The sequence below is a fragment of the Zootoca vivipara genome, chromosome 7 (genome assembly GCF_965207765.1).
Source record: "Zootoca vivipara chromosome 7, rZooViv2.hap1.1, whole genome shotgun sequence".
In the NCBI taxonomy this organism is placed as follows: Eukaryota; Metazoa; Chordata; class Lepidosauria; order Squamata; family Lacertidae; genus Zootoca; species Zootoca vivipara.
In genome coordinates this window covers 69,518,077-69,537,146 of record NC_142590.1, presented here as the reverse complement: position 1 = coordinate 69,537,146, position 19,070 = coordinate 69,518,077, and the positions used below count along the sequence as shown (strand labels likewise).

The 19,070-nt window shown below is 43.9% G+C and overlaps 1 protein-coding gene across 1 annotated transcript; it reads right to left on the bottom strand.

The window, feature by feature from the left end:
• Positions 1-3,311: 3,311 nt before the first annotated feature.
• Positions 3,312-9,511, bottom strand: SRSF6 (serine and arginine rich splicing factor 6). The gene is made up of 6 exons (XM_035123204.3): positions 9,270-9,511; positions 8,738-8,886; positions 7,124-7,245; positions 6,470-6,678; positions 5,966-6,049; positions 3,312-5,778 (listed from the first exon to the last, which is right to left on the bottom strand). The coding sequence occupies exons 1-6, from the start codon at positions 9,374-9,376 to the stop codon at positions 5,415-5,417; spliced, it is 1,035 nt and encodes a 344-aa protein (XP_034979095.1). The 5' UTR covers positions 9,377-9,511; the 3' UTR covers positions 3,312-5,414.
• Positions 9,512-19,070: the final 9,559 nt, after the last annotated feature.

Below are 19,070 nucleotides of genomic sequence, written 5' to 3'. Positions count from 1 at the left end.
ACTTTTTTCACCACTGGAGAAATACAGGCTATTCCTTGGTTTTCCAAAAAGGAGCACAGGACACCAAGCCTCACGCTTCCTGTTTAGGATGACAGTTTGTGGACTGGTCCTAAAGTTTACGAAGCCTGAAACAGAATCCCCTCCAATTCACTCTAAAGGGTTTTGAAGACTGCTAATTAGAAACATTTCTAATTCTGAGCCATAGTTCTGTTTGTCTCTCAAGACAGAGAGTAACACCATGTGTCGTAATGCAGAAATGTTGACTTTCTGCATTAGCCAATTTGTTATTTTAATTCTGAATACCGTTTTATTAACTTTACATTGATATAACAATCCAGCCTCAAGGGCATCCTTATTAAGCGTTCCTGAATTCTGTTCTTAATGGCAAGCCAAATTGCTATGCTTTTATCCTTTCCTCTTTGATTTATAAAGCAAGCAGTAATTACATGTGCTGGATGTGATGCCAGCTCAATCACAACTGTTCTTCAGAGATGTGAATGCATTTTTTGGGGGGGGGTGTCCAAGTATTAGTCTCCCATTTGTAGAGTGGGACCATTCATGTTGCATGTGGACATCCTGTGCCAGAAGGGGCCAAGGAAGAGGAGAAAGGCTGTGAACCCCCATGTTCTGCAAGGAAGTACTGGATTTTGTAAAGACCCTCAAAACTATCAGAAGTGAGGAATGTTTATGCACACAGCCAATGTGATTGATTAAACATTCTGCGACCTGGTGTCCTCCAGATGTTTTGCACTATTAACTCCTCCTTGAGACGAGTTGTCCAAAACATCTGGAAGAAACCAGGACTGGAAAACTGGGTTAGAAGACTAAGACCAGTAAGATCTGGTTTCTGATCAGCCCTCTTCCAACCTTAAAGCCATTGTGAGGGCTGGATGGATGCCAATCCTGCCTTTCTCCTCAAAACAGGCACTTCCTAGGTGGAACAGCAAAGGCTGCAGCCACCTGCAGAACTAGTTCCAAACTTAGAGAGACCTTCAAACCTGTGAGCTCGACAATTCTCAGTTCAAGCGATGCAGCATCTGAACAGCCTTGACCCAAGTAAACAGAACCAATGCCAAGGTGCGTTTGTATCACTCACTTGATGAGAAAATAGAAGCAAATTGTTTATATCCAAATAAGCAGGTTAAGGATGGATGCTGCCCACCTGCATTGCATTGCTTTCAAGGATGCATGCTGTACTGAAATCAATGCAAGTAAAATAACCTACATTGAGACTTTGATGCAATTTAGATGCAACCCAAAGTACTGCCTAATCTTAACTAAGCATTAGCAAGCTTGCCCTGGTCCATTCTAAAACCACCAGCAGCCACCTGACCGGGGTTTCCATGGGACTAGAAGGGTAAGAGGTAGAATTGTGTCACTATCATGAAGTTCACATTTTATACCAAGCCTCTAGGAAACTGGTGTTCAACTTATGGGTTGGAGGACCCAGTACCAGGTTAGAGATGGTGCTACCATTTAAGATGGGTGGCAACAGCAGCAATGCCACCATGCAAATATAGAGTAAAAAAGAAATGGATCCCCAAATGAATGTTTGGCTTAAAGCTGGGCCTCAGGTGGGAAACTATTGAAAACTGCTGATTTAGAAGACTTCCCCCAGCAGTTTCTTGTAGATGCTAAAAAGCACGAGGGACAACATGAAACCATGAGTCACTCCAAAGACCAGCAACTATGAGGTGAAACAGAATACTGGGATTAGAGTTCCACCTTTTTATTTGCCGAGCTCCCATGGAGGCCCTTCACTACTAGAAAGCAATCCATTAGCTCACATTGTACAGGTGCAACATTGACAAAATAGACAGATAAGGATCTAGTCCTCTGGCTCAGATTCCCCACCCGTTTAGCACATTGGTCTTCTTTCGTTGTTTTGAAACCAACTAGGTCATGGGACAGCGGCATTAAGAAATGGGTCTCCAAATTCATGTTTGGGTTAAAGGTTGCTCCCTGGTCTTGAAAATGTTGAAGACTACCGGCAGTGTTACATGCAAAGCAGGCCAGTGTGTCCACAATATGCAGCATTCACAAGAGGTGGAGATTGCATTTTCTGGATTTTTAGACAGTCTGTATGAATTGTCTGATCATTAGGCCAATCAATGGCTATTAGCCACAACAGCAAAATTCACCCCCCATATTCAGGTTTCCTGGTGTGGAGCTGATGAGCCTAAACATGTCCTGCTTGTGATCTTCCCAGGTACTGGGAAGCTGTCTGAGGCAGCATAAGCAGTTGTATTCCGATATATAGTTCTAGTATACCTCCCATAATACCAGAACCCTGGGCCACCAAAAAAGCTGAATGTTAGAAGATTCAATCGAGACAAAAGGCAATCCTTCACATAACCAACTATGGCATTTGTCCCTCAAGAGGTGATGGCTAACTTGCACAGCTTTGAGAGGGTTAGACAAAATCACAAATGTGTCAGACTCAAGCCTATCAACAGAACGTGTCCTTGTTTCCATTAACATGCCCAGGTTGCATCAATACTAGACCACTATGTGATCTGCATGGGTTTGCCTTTAATTAGTATTTAGAAAAGGGGGGTGGGATGGAACTAAGACCTGTGAGCCATCTTGGTTAATGAGTAGCGGAAATCATTTAAGTAGGATGTAGTAGTACTGTCGTTCACTTTTTCCTAAATGGAACAGGAACATGCAATTTGAAGTACTGCCTCTGCACCCATATGGACCAGCTGATGCCTTCAGGTTGATTGGCTTCCAAAGCCCGCCCCAAGATTCATCAGACTAACAGCTGCTAATCACAGGCCTTCTAAGTAGCAGTCACGTTCTTCGGAACTCTCTTAAAAGGCGCACACAGGGCTGTTTTTGCTAGTTTTCAATCAGCCCATAAAAACTTATTTGATTAAATCTGAATTGCATTCGTAATATTGTAATCTGAGTTTTAATCAACTGCAGATTTATTTTTAAAAAACTGTTATTTGTATTTTAAAATTTGTTTCAATACTGTAATCTGGAGGGCTTAGCCTTCAAACATGGCCCCTTAATTCCACCAATGACCTGAAACTTTATGCTGAAAAGTCTGCAATTTCCTAGATTCTCTGTGAGAATGTGAGATAAAAGCTTAATGAAATGGTGAATATTATACGAAATTCGAGTTTTAACTGTGATAGTGTCAGATGTTGCCTGATTTGTTAAAAAGTGTATTAAGTCTTTCAGTGTAACAGCCATGCTTTGCTCCAACCCCAGCAAAGTAAAATTAGGATGAACACAGGTAGATAGCTGTGGAGAAAAAATATTTTATATGGCTTTTTTTGCACTGGAGGTGAACAGATGAGAGCTTTGCCATTGCAAGCTTTTATTGCAACTCAAATTTTAAGACTTCACAACTATGAATCTATGGCAGTTGTAAAGACATATCTGTAGCTATGATAAGGGTTATTTCCTTACAGGTGCTGATCAGAAAGTAATTCCTCTGACTTAAAACATTCAGATATCCCGGCAAAATACATATAAACCGCTTGAATCCATTTGCTTTTACGTACCCAGTTTTGCTTTTCAGTAAGTAAGGTTTCCTATGTGACAATCCTAACATAGTTGTTGAACAATGATCCATGCTAGTTAAAAATCTATTTCTTCCGAACAATTTCAGTCATGGTCTGCAATTAGCACCTTAAATTGAACCTATAAAAACTGGCAAAGAATAATCTGGAGTCCTAGCCACACACCTATCTCTGGGTGCAGCATTCTAGACAAAGACCTTCTTCCACATTAATTAAAGAGAAGGGACAATTAAGTTCTGGCTTATGGCTTATTTGGCCCCTCTTTTCCTGCTTGAAGATTATGCTGAATACTGTTAACAGGCATTTCGTTATGACATTTAAATGATATGCTGCATTGCTTCAATTTCTAATTTTAGGGCTGCATTTTAGATGTACTGTATTCTTTAGCCATGTACACCACCTCTGAACATGCTCATTCCCAGCAAAATACAAAATAACTTCATAAACACAAAGAAAAATAACCTTATGGAGCCTTGAAAAGTGCTCTCATTATAGGTCAGAAAAAATACAAATGATTCTAGAGAATAAGGTCCCTGAAAATGTATCAGCTTATCACTAGAGCTGAAATAAAGAAGAGGGGCTGACCAGTTTCCTGCATGATTGTTAAGCATCATCAGGGGAGCCATGGGGCTAGTGAAACTTGTACTAACCTGAACTATTTCAGTTTTCAGGGCTTGGATTGCTGCTAAATGGCAGCTAAAGAGTAGCTATTGTTATGAGTTTAACAAAAAAAGCAGAAAGTTTTATGAACAATCTAAGTAAAAAGAGGAATCTGTTTTCCATTTCAAATAATATTAAATCATTTGTGATAACATTTGTAGTCCAACATCACAGGCCATTTCCAGTTTCCTTTACTTGCATACCAAAATAAGGTTAGACTACTCTATACATCATCTAGCAAATAAAGCTACGTTACAAAGCAAACACTGGAATCAATGATTTAATTTTATACAAGTCAAACTACACATTGTATAAAGGTAACACGGCTGTGCTAATATTCTGTTATTGTTGCTAACTGGTTTGCTACAAATATTAGGGGAACTGATTTTATTTCTAATCCAGCTGCACAAATCATAATGGGAAATCTAGTTCTAGACTACCCATTAACACTAAAGCTTAAGTTCAGTACAAGAAGTTTCATCAAGTGCTAATTTTCATGGGAAGTTAGCAACCTCTTATAATTGAGATGCAGAATGTGGCAGCAGTTAAGAGGACAACAAAACAACCAACCAAAGAACTTGGCAACTAAAAAGTAATGCGGTACTTTGAATTTCACTTGTTGTCAGCTTTATTTTGTTAGGCAAAATTGCACCATGCAAAGTTAGAGAGGACCATTTTTATTAGGTTGTCAATACTGCCTCAAGATGGTGACAAAGGAGCAAAGAAGTAACTTCTGGCAAGTTTGGGTACAACACAAAAGAAGTGTTCCAATTCAAACTCATAGATGGCTTATCAGTTTTATAAGCATCTCTGACCTGTTCACTAAGGCTCTCATGCACTTTTAGAAGCAAGCCATAGCCTATTAATTCCAGTAATTTTAAATAACAGAAACATTTATGAATAGTTACCTTTCCAAAAACCTTCTGCACTCAAAAGATTTTATATAAAACTCATTTCCCCAGAGATTTCTGATGGGGCACTATTAAAAAATAATAATCAAGGATTTGCCCTAATTTCTACAAAGATAATCTTTTCCTGCTCTTTGCCACTTCCATAAAAAGTTTTAGATATTTCAAACTTTTGCGCCTCATTTATGTGGTTTTCAGACTGCTTCTTTCTGCAACTAAGCAGGCCAACTTCGCCAATACTAACATAAAAAAGACCTCTGGCCTGGCATACAAATGTTCCATAATCATGTGAAAAGGGAAATGAGTTCCAATATTAATCTTGTGAACTGGATCGTGAACGTGAGCGGGATTTTGAATGTGATCGTGACCGGGATCGCGATTCATTCCTCTTGGGTGGGGATTCTGACCGTGCCTTTGCAGGTTCATCCTGCATTGGCGAATTGGAACGAGATCTGCTCCTCGACCTTGATTTTGACTTTGCTTCTCCTTTACCATTTTCTTTTGGCGATCGAGACACAGACCTGGATCTGCTGCGAGACTTCTCAGACTTCTCTTTGGATCTGCTGCGGGATTGTGAACCTCTGTCAGATTTCACCTTAGATTTGCTCTTTGATCTCGACTTTCTACTTTTAGATCTGGACCGTGAACGATCTTTGCTTCGAGACCTAGATTTAGAACTTTTGTTCAAAAGAATAAAAGTTATTTACTTATTGCAAGTCTACACATAGAAGCCCATTTGTTTGCAAGCTTAGGAATTTAAATACCAATGCAGAGTGTGAGCACTTAAGGTAGGAGAATACTTCTATCGGAACACACCTCCTAATGCATTGTTAGCAAGACAGATATATAAATTCAAATTCTCACCGAGATCGGCTTTTTGAGGCACTACGGGATCTACTGCGGCTGCTCCTACGACTTCTACTACGTGATCTCCTTCTAGAACGGGACCTGAAAAAGAAACACGGCAGCTATTTGGGCACCATGTATCACTGGCATAACAGGACTTCTTTTTCTTCTCCACCCCCCCCCCCCCCATCTGCTGAGAAGGATGTGCCGGGGACAAAAGTGGAATTTCATTGCACATACAAAAGTCCCAAACCACAGAGTTCAATATGTCCTGATGTTCCCACGAATTTATATTCTTGCACAGATATCCAAAGAAATCTGAACTTGTGCACATATTAGTACAGCCAGCTAACTTGAGTAGTGTAACACCTGAAGTGGGGACCCCTGTTACCCAACACTGCAAGCTGTATTCTTCTCTATTCAGGGAAATAACTGATGCAATTTTCTGTATATCCCCATTTTCGGATTTAATTCATACACAGAAAATCTTACAAAACACATCAGCATCAATTCTAAAGATACCTTGATCTACTGCCAGAATAAGATCGTCTATGGCTTGACCGTGGCTTGTCTTCAACCAGCCTGATCTTTCGTCCATTTATCTCTGTACCATCCAATTTGTCCAGAGCACGCTTCATGTCAGAGTAAGAACGGAATTCAATTACTCCTTCATTTGTGCGTTCTTTGTGAGCATCCGCATAGGTTACCTCACCAGCTTGCCTCATAAAATCCTTAAAGAGAAAATTGAAATATTAGTCTCTCCACAAACACAGGAAGGACACTACACCAGCTTCAGCAAACTCAATACACATACAGTCATACCTCAGTTTAAGTGCGCTTCGGTTTGAGTACTCCCAGTTTAAGTACTCCGCGGACCTGTCTGGAATGGATTAATCCACTTTCCATTACTTTCAATGGGAAAGTTCGCTTCAGGTCAAGTATGCTTCAGGTCTCCACGGACCGTCTGGAGCGGATTAATCCATTTTCCATTACTTTCAGTGGGAAAATTCGCTTCAGGTTAAGTACAGACTTGCGGAACCAATTTGTACTTAAACCGAGGTACCACTGTACTTTTCAAAGTGAACTGGCATTCTTCAAAGTTTATGGGACTCAAAGAGCTGTTTGATAACTTGCTTTTAAAAATAAAAAACAAAAAATATTATTCTGACAACGTACTTTCAAATCCTGCCAACTACAGCGACTGGAAAGGTTTTCAACAATTAATCTGTATTCTGTGCGAACAGGTGGTCCATATTTATCTCTTCCTGATCCTCTTCGACTGCTATATCCTCCTCCACCTTTATCATACAAAGATACAAAGTTAGCAAACTTGTATAAAAGCAATGAAAAGTTAGTTTACTTTAGTTTACAAATTGCATTTACAGGAGTAGGACTTTATCTTTCTAATCCTGCAACAAATTTTTTAATTCGCCACATTTTATATATTAAGGGCAAATCAAAGACTAAAATCCTACAAAACTGTGCTCCTAAACTCTGTTAGAGAGTGACTGCTCCTTATTAGATTTACCTTGCTAAGTTTTATTTTACAGAACATTGTAAAATATAAAACTTAACTGATTACATGCATTTCTACATTTTACAAAAACGATTACTAGATTACACTAAGTACTTACATCACAGTATGAGGTATTTGGTGGTGGTTTGGCCACAACACACGCAAGGTAACAGTCACCTAGTTCAGTTTAACCAGTTTTGTCTAACCCTTGGAATCCTCACCATCACCCTGCGTCTAATGGCAAAAGGCTGCTGTCGTCATGGCTTCCGGTAAGGTCAGCCAAAGGGTCATAGGGCAAGGGTCACACAATGTATGGAAAAGCCATGGCCAATCAGGAAAGGCAGTCATCTTAGCCTCAGTGGACACAGCCTCAGCCCCACTGGTCACTTTTAAATTGAAACATCAAGGACTTGTTAAAAAGTTTGAATTGAACATGCAACAACTTTAAAAACAAACATACACATTTGCAAGAAATCCCACCCCCACCAGCAGCAACCCATTAGAAAATATATTTGTCCGCCTTACTGCTCTTAATCATCATATAAATAAGTCTGACGCATCCCAGATCCTTTCCGGGAAAAGCTAAACAAAATGGGCTTTGCATCAGCATGTAGTCGTTTTCTTTCCAATTCGAAATAATCAGTCTCTGTGAAAGTCAGCTATCGCCACCCTCAAAAGTCCCAGCAGTTACTTATGCTTGGGAACACGAAGCAAAGTGCTTCTGAAGACAATACTGCTTAAAGACGGCTGTGCCTGTTTTAGGTTAGCTCCTCCACAGCACAAACTTTCTCCGCTGAGTGGCAGTTTTTGCTATGCAATATCTGCACGGGATGCATTCTGATTAAGAGCAGTGAGTTCTTAATACAACCCCCTCCCCACAAACGCCCCTCCCCGCCTCCTCCTCTGCTTTGAGAATCCCCAGCGTAATAAACAAGGATCTTAAACTTTTTGAGTGCAGCTTGGCACTGCGGGTGCCTAAACCCCACCAGAAAACTTCCTAAGCTATGCACCCAAAGGTTAAGTAGCGCAGTAAAGCCCCGCCTAATAACCCTGCCCAATCCACACACCCCCAACCAGGGGCCTACGACCCCTCCTCCCCAGCCCCCGTCGTGACCCCTCCCTCCGCTTTCCCCACATTCCGAGGGGCCAGGCCGACCAACCCGCTCCCCCTTCTCTCCCCGCCTAGCCTCCCTCCCGCCTGATCCCTCCCCCGCGTCCTCCCTTCCCAACTCCGCGCGCCTGCTCGAAGTAGGCCGCGGCGGAGCAACACTCACTGCGGCTGCTGTAGCTGTAGCCGTCCCTGTCCCGGCGGGGGCCGCGGGCGTGCTCCACGATCACCCGCTCCCCGCACAGGTCCTTGCCGTTCAGCTCGTAAACGGCATCCTCCGCGTCCCGGGAATCCTCGAATTCCACAAACCCATACCTGGGGGACGAGACGAGGCGGCGGGAAAGTTACCCTATAGGCCCGTACCCGTGTCATATACACGCCTACGTCTATTCACAGGCATTCTTATAGGCATAATAAACACGAGCACGTCGGCGTCAGGCACGCGCGCACAACAACCGGCCCGGCCGTGAGTCCCTGAGGCGCTGCTGTCAAAGGAGGGCATTCCGTTCTCCCTCTCCGCTTCACTCGCTTCCTCCGCTGACGGGACAATGGGGGCTGCCGCCATTTTGAACGCGACGCCACGCGGCATGAGGGGAGGGGGAAGAAGCGGCGCCCCAAGCCCCCCACCCGCCGCGCGCGCCTCGCTCCCTCCTTTCCCGCCCCCTCGAGGAAGAAACCCTCCCCGCCCGCCGCCTCACCCGTTTTTCAAGTCGACCTCGAGCAAGCGGCCGTAGCCGCTGAAGAAGCGCTGCAGGTCCTTTTCCCGCACATGGTAGCTCAGGCGGCCGATATAGACGCGCGGCATCTTCCGCGACCTAGAAAGGGAGAAAAAAAGGGGGGAAAAGAGGGAAGAACGCGTAAGAGCCGAAAAGCAGATCGGGCGCCGGCGGGACGAAAAGCCTCGAGAAACTCGCTGCTGCGGCCTGCTCCGCAGCACAATGGCGCTCCACCCCCGAGCGGGCTTTTATAGTGGTGGGCGGGGCCTGAGCCGGGTCAATGGCGTGCGAAGGCGTCACAAAAGGGAGCCAGTGGAAGGGGGGAAGAGAGAAGAACAAGAGGCGCTGGGGAGTGCGCGTGCGCGCAGCACTCCGGACGCTTCCGTCGTGTCGTATCTTAAGTTTGCGCTCCAGCTGGGGCGGTGGAGGGGGCGAGCTAGTTTGCGCATGCGCGTTGACCCACGAGCCTAGAGCCGTTCGATTTGTACTACGTGCAGGTTTTGCTTTTAGAAAGCGGTGGACGGGAAAGGGAGAAAACGCAGAGTGACGCCTAACTCCGTTTACCCCGGAGTACGCTAGCTGAATTGGGCTTTTAGTATGTTTTTCCGTGCCCGCTAAAGATCTTCCTTTTATTTTTAAAATAAATTTACTTTTAAGAATATTAGCTAGGTGCAGAATCAAAGAAATGGCTTCAGCGGTAGTACAAGGCATTTGACCTTTTTGAGCCAGTAACAGTTATCGCAAAGCAAGGTTGGTGAATGCAAGACACCAAATAAAGATGGATAGAGTAACTGATCCCCCGCAAGATCCCGCCCCTCATAAAAGCCTAATTTGTTAGCAGTTCGCATGCAGCGCATCCTCCACAATAACGCTTCAGCAAAACTGAATTACAGGTAGCAGACAAAGATGACGAGGCCAGGAAAACTATTTTACATGGCTATATATAAAATTATAATCGGTAAGAACAATGGACAAGATGGAAAACATTTTTTTACATAGGGAGGGTGCTGTGGATTGTCTTGCTTATTGACAACTGATAAAAGCCTTTTAAGTTGAGATTTTTCCCAGTCTGCACCTCTACTGGAATTAATATTTATTTATTTATTCATCACTTCTTGTTGGTTTCCCAGACAGGGGTGTAGGAAAGGGGGGCGGGGGCGGGCCGTCCCATGTGCCATCATGGAGGGGGTGACAAATTATCCAGTAACAATTACTACCCATAAAAAAAACTTTTTTGAAAATGCCTGCTCCGAGGGTCTTATCTTACTACACTAGGGATTATATAGCTACTGTATATATGAAATTTCATGCATATCAGTTAATATCTTGACCCTCCTCCACAAAAATAGCTGTTACTAGGCCGTTTTCCTATGTTGTGAAGGCTCAAATTTCAATTCAGTGGAGCAGGGTAAAGATATTAACTGATATGCATGAAATTTCAGATATAGCTATATAATCCCTAGTTTAGTAAGATAAGACCTTTGGAGCAGGCATTTTTTTTAATGAACCACCCCACTGGCTTACCCTCTGCTGGGCTTCCCAGGTCCTGGAAAGTTGGCCTATGTGAAGAAAATGAGACTAGGCTGAGTAGATTAGGCCTTGGCTTGCCTTTGCCCTGCCCCCTGCACGCAGCTGATTTTTCTTGATTTTACTGCTATGGCGTTTTCTTTGTTTTTTGTTTTGGTAAACCACTTTGCAGGTTTTTAAAAATAAATTTTATTAAATAAATAAACAATACCGGTAAATATAAATAAAATAACACAAGCCAAAACACAATCCATCCTGTAGATTTAAGTATCTGTCCATAGTTGCCTACTTGTTATCAGAGGCCCAGAATCCACATTCCTTTGTAAGAAAATATGAAATAATGTAAAACCATTTTTGCAGGCAAAATAATTTAAAAAAATCAATGTGTGGGGGATGTGACAAGAAATTTTCTGCACCGGATATCACCTGACCTTCCTACGCCTCTGTTCCCTGGGTTCCATTGGTGGGATATAAATTTAATAAATAGCAAATGTGTGTACGTTTTGTTCTGTTAGAACACAGTCTAATCTGGCTGTCTAGGAAACCTAGCTCTGGACCTGCCCTTCAGCCCCATCATCTGCTGTCCTGTGGCCCTCAGCACCATTAATCTGCGGAAATGTGGCCCCCGACATAAGAATGGCTCCCCCCACTGTTCTAGAACATGGTTTGAGTAGTTTGTAGAAGGTCCAGAGCATTGGTAGTGCTGAAGAGCCTAGTGTGAGACATAGCATACAAAAGGGAAGTGACGGTTGAGAGTTTGGGGGCAGCAGAAGGTGGAAGAGCCCTAACTCTCCAAAAATCTCTCCAAAATCAAAACTAGTGATTTTGTAGTGAGGGCAGAAGCAACTCACCGGGGGGGGGGGCAGAAGGGGAAGGAATGAAGCAGTGGGGAATTTGGTGTGGGGCAAATACAATGGTGTAGCCAAACTGGTGTTCCTGCTTGTGTGTTTGCACTGCACCAACCTCCATGCTGCCTCTGGTAAGGAAAAGTGACTCACCTTCTAGGAAGCTTGCATAGCAGCTCCATCCCACCTTGCTTCTGGGGGAGGGGATGAAAACATTGTGGGTGTAGCCCCCTGGTGATTACTGGGTGGAGTGTTTGGCGCTACATAATTTTTGATTTTGATGCCCCTGTGCTAGAGCTTAAAGCTTTTGGCAGATCTCTCAAAGGCCCCCCCTTTAAATAGTTAAACTTCTCTATATTCATAACCTCCTTAGTATTAAAATGCACTTGTCATTGCTGCTCTCAGACATGCTGCTTCATTTTGGAAATATACAGTTCCCTTGGGTTTCTCTGTTTGTGTTTGTGACATTCAACTCTTAAGGCCTTTCCCAGAAAACATTAAAAGATCCTACTTTTTAATACTCTTCAATTTGCAGGTTTCATCCTCATGTTTCACAGGCAAATCTCCTATGTCTATTAACTTCACTAAGAAAATCCACCAGAGACTCCTACCTAAATCTCATAATGTGACTCCTGTCTCCCGGATAATCAGTAAGAGTCTAATTGCTGAGCTTCCTTGGAGGAGGGAAAAATGTGATTGGATTCTGTGGTGAAAAATATGCTCATTTTGTGCCACACGTTGTAGGAAATGAACAATTTACTAGCCTCAGGAGGTTTTACCAATAATCTAGATTGGCTCTGTGTTGTGATTAAGCAACATTTTCATTTAAGAATTTGTATATTTGCTGTTTTACTGCTTTTTTAAAAATATACATTTTTATTAGTTTTTACATATTTTTTCCAAACAGAACATCTCATCTTATACAAATATACAACATTTTGGGTATTTTAGCCTGAGACTTCCATCAACCACGTCTAATGATTTCCAAACCTCATCTCTTAATCTTACATTTGTTATCCTATTACTTTTAATAATCCATAACTTAAAATCCATTCTCATAAATCTTTTCTGCAATATTTCATATAGTTCTCCTTACAAAACATCTTGTAGTCCTACAAGCATAGTCAGTTGGTTACAATGGTCTTTCAGATAACTCGTATATTTACTCCAATCTTTCAAGAATTTCAATTTCATCTGCCATTCCTCTTTCGGTGGTAGTTCTTCTGACGGTGTAATATACCATCTATATTCCAATGGTGTTATATTCCATCTATACATACTCACCTTTTTTTTTACATAGCAGTTATCAATGGCCATATAGAAATCATAAACACGGAAGCCTAGGCAGCGCACTCTGAGGAAGCTTTACAGGGGTCCATCAACCATTTCCCCCAAGTTCTGCCTTACTATCAGCTTGATGAAGACCAACTTCCTGGGTCAAGATGTTGCCAGCAAGACGTCAGCATTGCTGACCACATGCTTGAGATGGTAGATGATTTTGTATACCTGGGCTCCGCCATAGCCAGCAATCTCTCCATCAATGTTGAGCTGCACAAGTATATATTGGCGAGGCAGCTACAGCAATGACTTATCTCTCCAGAAGGGGATGGGAGAATGTGATGCAAACAACCATTACCAAGTTGAAGGTCTACTAGGCTTGCATGTGGAGCACACGGCTTTTATGGTAGTGAATTATAGGTAACATAGGCACTGCATCAGGAAGACTTTGGGATATCACATGGCAGGACAGAATGCTAGTTGTGTAGCAGCCAAAGTGAGGTCGGGCAGGGCAGAAGGCGATGTTGCACAAAATCCTTTACCCAGGGATGAGGAACCTCTGGTTCACACACCAATCTTTGCCCTCAGGGTGGTCCAATTTGGATGCTGGGGCTGAAAGTTTTTAGGAGAGTCCTATTCGCGGGTGGCGCTGTGGGTTAAACCACAGAGCCTAGGGCTTGCTGATCAGAAGTTCGAATCCCCATGACGGGGTGAGCTCCCGTTGCTCGGTCCCTGCTCCTGCCAACCTAGCAGTTCGAAAGCACGTCAAAATGCAAGTAGATAAATAGGAACCGCTACAGCGGGAAGGTAAACGGTGTTTCCATGTGCTGCTCTGGTTTGCCAGAAGCGGCTTTGTCATGCTGGCCACATGCCCTGGAAGCTGTACGCCGGCTCCCTCGGCCAATAATGTGAGATGAGCGCCGCAACCCCAGAGTCGGTCACGACTGGACCTAATGGTCAGGGGTCCCTTTACCTTTATTCGCCTCCTAGGGCTATCATTTTCAGAGTAGATTAAGAGTCAATCCCTCTTTCTGTGGAACTCTGGGAATTGTAGCTCTGTGAGAGGAATAGGGACCTCCTAACAACTCTGGTGGCGCTGTGGTTAAACCACTAGAGCCTAGGGCTTGCTGATCAGAAGGTCGGCGGTTCAAATCCCTGTGACGGGGTGAGCTCCCGTTGCTTGGTCCCAGCTCCTGCCAACCTAGCAGTTCGAAAGCACGTCAAAATGCAAGTAGATAAATAGGAACCGCTACAGCGGGAAGGTAAACGGCATTTCCATGTGCTGCTCTGGTTTGCCAGAAGCGGCTTTGTCATGCTGGCCACATGACCTGGAAGCTACACGCCGGCTCCCTCGGCCAATAATGCGAGATGAGCGCGCAACCCCAGAGTCGGTCACGACTGGACCTAATGGTCAGGGGTCCCTTTACCTTTACCTTTTAACAACTCTGGGCACCTGTAACAAACTACAGCTCCTTTTGAGGGAAGCCATGACTACTTGAAGTGACTTGGCCCTGTGTTAAATGTACAGTACAGATGGGGTCTGAGTTCTAGAGATCTATCAGCCACTCATTTATCATCTGCATAATTATGAATTGCAGATTTGCAGCACTGTGTGTCACACTACCATGAGAGAGGGACTGAAAGCAGCAAGAATCTCATAGAATGGAAGCTTGTGGCGGGCGGGCGGGAGGGAGGGAGGGGGGTGGCAGTGCAAGTGCTGTAAAAAGAAAATCCAATCACTCTCTCCTTTCCTCCTGAAGGTAGAAGCAAAGCTCTGTCTGATACTCAGATACAAGGCTGTGGAAGTCAGCGATAAATCATAATCTGCTAGGCAGAAATCAGTGGTCTGGTAACCTTTATTGGACTCTTTATTGTCAAACCAATAAAAGATATCTCTTCCCCTAATTTGTCTGTTCTGCCGAGAGCTAATATTTGGCTATAGCTTATTGCTTATAATCTGTTGTCAAAGAAGGCTTCCTTGTAAAATTGATGGCATTTCCCCCCAAAACTGGCCAGGCGGGAAAATACCCATTCATATTAAGGAGATAGCATAAAATAACCGAATAGCCTTTACTGTATCTTCTAAACACCAGCTATCCAGCAACAGATTGCTTTGTCAAAGTGTATAGATTTTGAAATTCTTCCCACTTTGTGGTTAGAATCGTGAAATGGTATAAAATGTGGTGGCTAGATTTTTGACTGAAATGTGCCCCATGGAATAGCTTCATAGTAATTTATTTTAAAAATGTCTTGTCGTGTTCGCCATTGTGAAACAATATCTGGGCAGACAGCAACACACAGAAAATGAACAGAAAATCAAATATAAAATTGCACAGCAAACAAATCACTAAATGAAATTCAGTTTGTACCACGCTCTCACTCTAAGCTCTTTACGCAAAGGCTTGATGGGAAAGTATTGTTTTCTCCTGGTGACGGAAGCTAGTTCTTCCGAGGGGAGGGTATTCCACAACTTGGGAATATTCCAAAACTGAGGTATTGCACATCTACACATTTCTTTTTTGTTGTTGTCATACTGTTTTCCATTCTGTTTTCCATGTTAGATGTACTCATTTATGACAGAAGTGAACCAACTGACTATTTAAATATAGTCCTGTAGATGCATTAATTTGGCAGAGAAGAGATCTTTCTAGAAGGAAAGAATTTTCAGGATCTAGGTGCTCAATGCTAAGTATACTTGATGCTCTTCAAAGCATCTCAGCCTGGAATTGCACACGCGAAACAATAATCTGACTGATGGGTAAAATATTACGTATTTCTGTTAATGATTTCAGGAGTAAATGAAATTTTAAGGTAAAATATTTATAGCAAAGAAAATATAAAAACAAACTCTTCTGCCAGCTATACAGTAGATTTAACCTTAAAAATGATAATGGTTGTGAGTTACGGCACAAGCATTTGTAACTTTTACACAAATTATCAATCGCCTTTCCTTTGATCCCAGTAATTTCATACACATTTTGGATTTATTGGTAGATTAGGAGTTCACATTATTCTGCTGATTGACAAATTGCCAGCAGAGAGCGCTGCAGACAATACATTAAACCCGAAACACTGCTTCTGGTTTTGTATTAGACCAATGCTTAACTTGTTAGTACAGTGGTACCTCGGTTTGTGAACGCAATCCGTTCTGCGGAGGCGTTCACTCGCCAAGGCATTCGCTTGCCGAAGGCACGCTTCTGCGCGCCTGCGCATCCGACACCGCGGAACCCGTATGTAAACACTTCCGGGTCCGCGGCGTTCGTAAACGGAGATTTTCGTAAACGGAGGTAGTCGTAAACTGAGGTTCCACTGTAGGTCATCAATAATTTTCAGTTATGATACTATGTGTGTTTTGGACACATGGTAGAGGTTGCTAAAACACCTCAGACGTCATTCAAAATACTGTACCAACATTTGCACAGAAGCATTCAGGCTTAGATGTGAGGTAGGGCCGTGTATGTATGTATGTACTGTATGTATTTGCTATCCCACATTTCCTCCAAGGAGTTCAATGTGACTTGCATGGTTTTACCTCTCTCCATGTCATCATTGCAACTCTTGGCTCAAGGCCACCCAGTGAGCTTCATGGCCAAGTGGGGATCTGGAACCTTGTCTCACAGGTCCTAGTCCAACACTCTAACCAATACAGCATACCACATGGGTAGGCAAACTAAGGCCTGGGGGCCGGATCCGTCCCAATCGCCTTCTAAATCCGGCCCACAGATGGTCCAGGAATCAGTGTATTTTTACATGAGTAGAATGTGTGCTTTTATTTAAAATGCATCTCTGGGCTATTTGTGGGGCATAGGAATTTGTTCGTTTTTCTTTTCAAAATATACTCCAGCCCCCACAAGGTCTGAGGGACAGTCCCCTGCTGAAAAAGTTTGCTGACCCCTGGCATACTGTCTCCCTTGTTTAGCTTTATCAAACCATTTCTTTAGCAGCTGTGCAGCCAGAGAGGCTTACATATTTAAAAACTTTTAAAAATATATAGTGAAATCTAAGAAAGATGAGTTTGGCAGCCAGTTGGATGCCCTTAAAAATGTTTTGTTTTGTTTTGTTTTTTTACTGGGAGCTGAAAAGAGACCAGAGGAAGCTTCCTGGGCTGGATTGGGAGGTCAGGTAATTAGATGGTCTGTTAGTGACGCAGTTTCAGGCTTTTGCCATCAGATGTCAGTATACTGAAATAAAAGTAGAATTAAATAAAAGCTCCTCTGCTCTTCAGATTTATTAAGGCAGTCGTCTTTTTCTAAGCAAAATTGCTTCCTAACAGGGCCGTCTTAAGGTCATCGGGCGCCCTGGTGCAGGGATCCCTCGGGCGCCCCCCCACTCTTAAAAAAAGGAAAACTCTTACCTGGCGTGCCGGGCGGCAGGAGCCTCATGGCTGCCCCCACACCTCACAGCAGGGCCGCGCTGTGCCGGAGGCCGCCTGCCTGTCCGATGCCGCCGGATTGAGTGGGGGAGGGGGCGCTGCTGCTCCGCGCGACCTTCCTCCCTTCTCCCAGCGGAGCGGGGTGCCTGGGCAGGCCGGGCCATGGCGGGTTCCTTTCCGCCAACAGGGCGCTGCGTTTCATTGGTAGAGGTGCTGCCATGTGGCGTCACCTCTACCAATGAAACGCAGCGCCGGGGTGAGGGATGACCCTGGCGCTGCAGAGCGGAACAGGGTCCTAGTGCCCATGTTCCGCTCGCTTCCCTCCCTGCTCTCGCGGCGCGGCTGGTGGAGGGAAAAGGGAGGCCGCCGCGAAGCTCCCCCACTTGCTGGGGCGCCCTTCAGCGCCCCCTGATCGCCCAGGCGCCGTGGTGCATTGTGCCACTAGAGTCAATGGGCGAGCCAGGCCTGCTTCCTAAACATTTTGTTTAGCAGCAATCAGTGAGAACACCTTGCTCTGTCTCCCTTTCACTCTCATTTTTCTTTGGTGCTACCCTCACCTTTTTCTCCCTTTTGCAGCATTCGTTCCCTTGATTCTTCTCGTCTGTTTCCCATCCTCTGCTGCCCTCCCTTAGTAAAGCCAGATCTCTGTTGCCTGTAGGTGCCCCTGACAGTCGCACATCCACATTCCACTGACTGTGTTCACACTGGGCAAGGTGGGTGACAAACTTCCGTTGGCAACTAGTTTCTGCAGTTTTGGGGGGGGGGCTGTAAAAAAGGAAAGAAAGACACTATCGTCACAATACAAAAGGTCAATTTTGAAGAAGGATCTCTGAATTATCTACAAGCCAAGTTACAAATGAGCTGCACCCAGGTCCAGTAAATCCTGTCGGGATAAACCTGATAAAGTGGCCAACCAATTAGGGGTGAAGAATAAGGCAAGCCTGTCCAATTTTCACTTCCTCAAACAATATGTGATCCGAAACACAGCTATCCTTTGAAATTTGCACTTATCCAAATACAGTACCGTGATGCAGTTCTCCAGCCGCAAAATGGGAATAAAAATGTGTACAACTCATGGAAAGGGGCCATAATAATCCCACCTGCTGGCTGCTGGGGAAATGCTGCGCAATAGATGCTGACAGGTGGGCAGGACAACCCAGCTGTCAATCACCTGATGTTTCACTGAGAAAACCCTCCATGCATACAAGTACACTAAGGGCATCTTTAAAACTTTGTAATGACCCGAAGCTTAATTTGGAGTGCCCAATCTCAGCTCCTTATTCATTTACAGCTTTTTTGCTGTTTGTTGTTGTTTAGTCGTTTAGTCGTGTCCGACTCTTCGTGACCCCATGGACCATAGCACACCAGGCACTCCTGTCTTCCACTGCCTCCCACAGTTTGGTCAAATTCATGTTTGTAGCTTCAAGAACACTGTCCAGCCATCTCGTCCTCTGTCATCCCCTTCTCCTTGTGCCCTCAATCTTTCCCAACATCAGGGTCTTTTCCAGGGAGTCTTCTCTTCTCATGAGGTGGCCAAAGTATTGTAGCCTCAGCTTCAGGATCTGTCCTTCCAGTGAGCACTCGGGGCTGATTTCCTTCAGAATGGATAGGTTTGATCTTCTTGCAGTCCATGGGACTCTCAAGAGTCTCCTCTAACGCCAAAATTCAAAAGCATCAATTCTTCGGCGATCAGCCTTCTTTATGGCCCAGCTGTTTAATACTGAATATATCTAAGACTCCAAGATATTATTATTATTATTA

What these genes read in the sequence shown, in the direction of transcription:
- SRSF6 (XM_035123204.3), bottom strand. Translation starts at nt 9,376, where the DNA reads ATGCCGCGCGTCTATATCGGCCGCCTGAGCTACCATGTGCGGGAAAAG. An exon ending in GAGGTCGACTTGAAAAACGG is followed by an intron (nt 8,887 to 9,269) that starts GTGAGGCGGCGG and finishes CTCGTCCCCCAG; the next exon opens with GTATGGGTTTGTGGAATTCG. An exon ending in CTACAGCTACAGCAGCCGCA is followed by an intron (nt 7,246 to 8,737) that starts GTGAGTGTTGCT and finishes TGTATGATAAAG; the next exon opens with GTGGAGGAGGATATAGCAGT.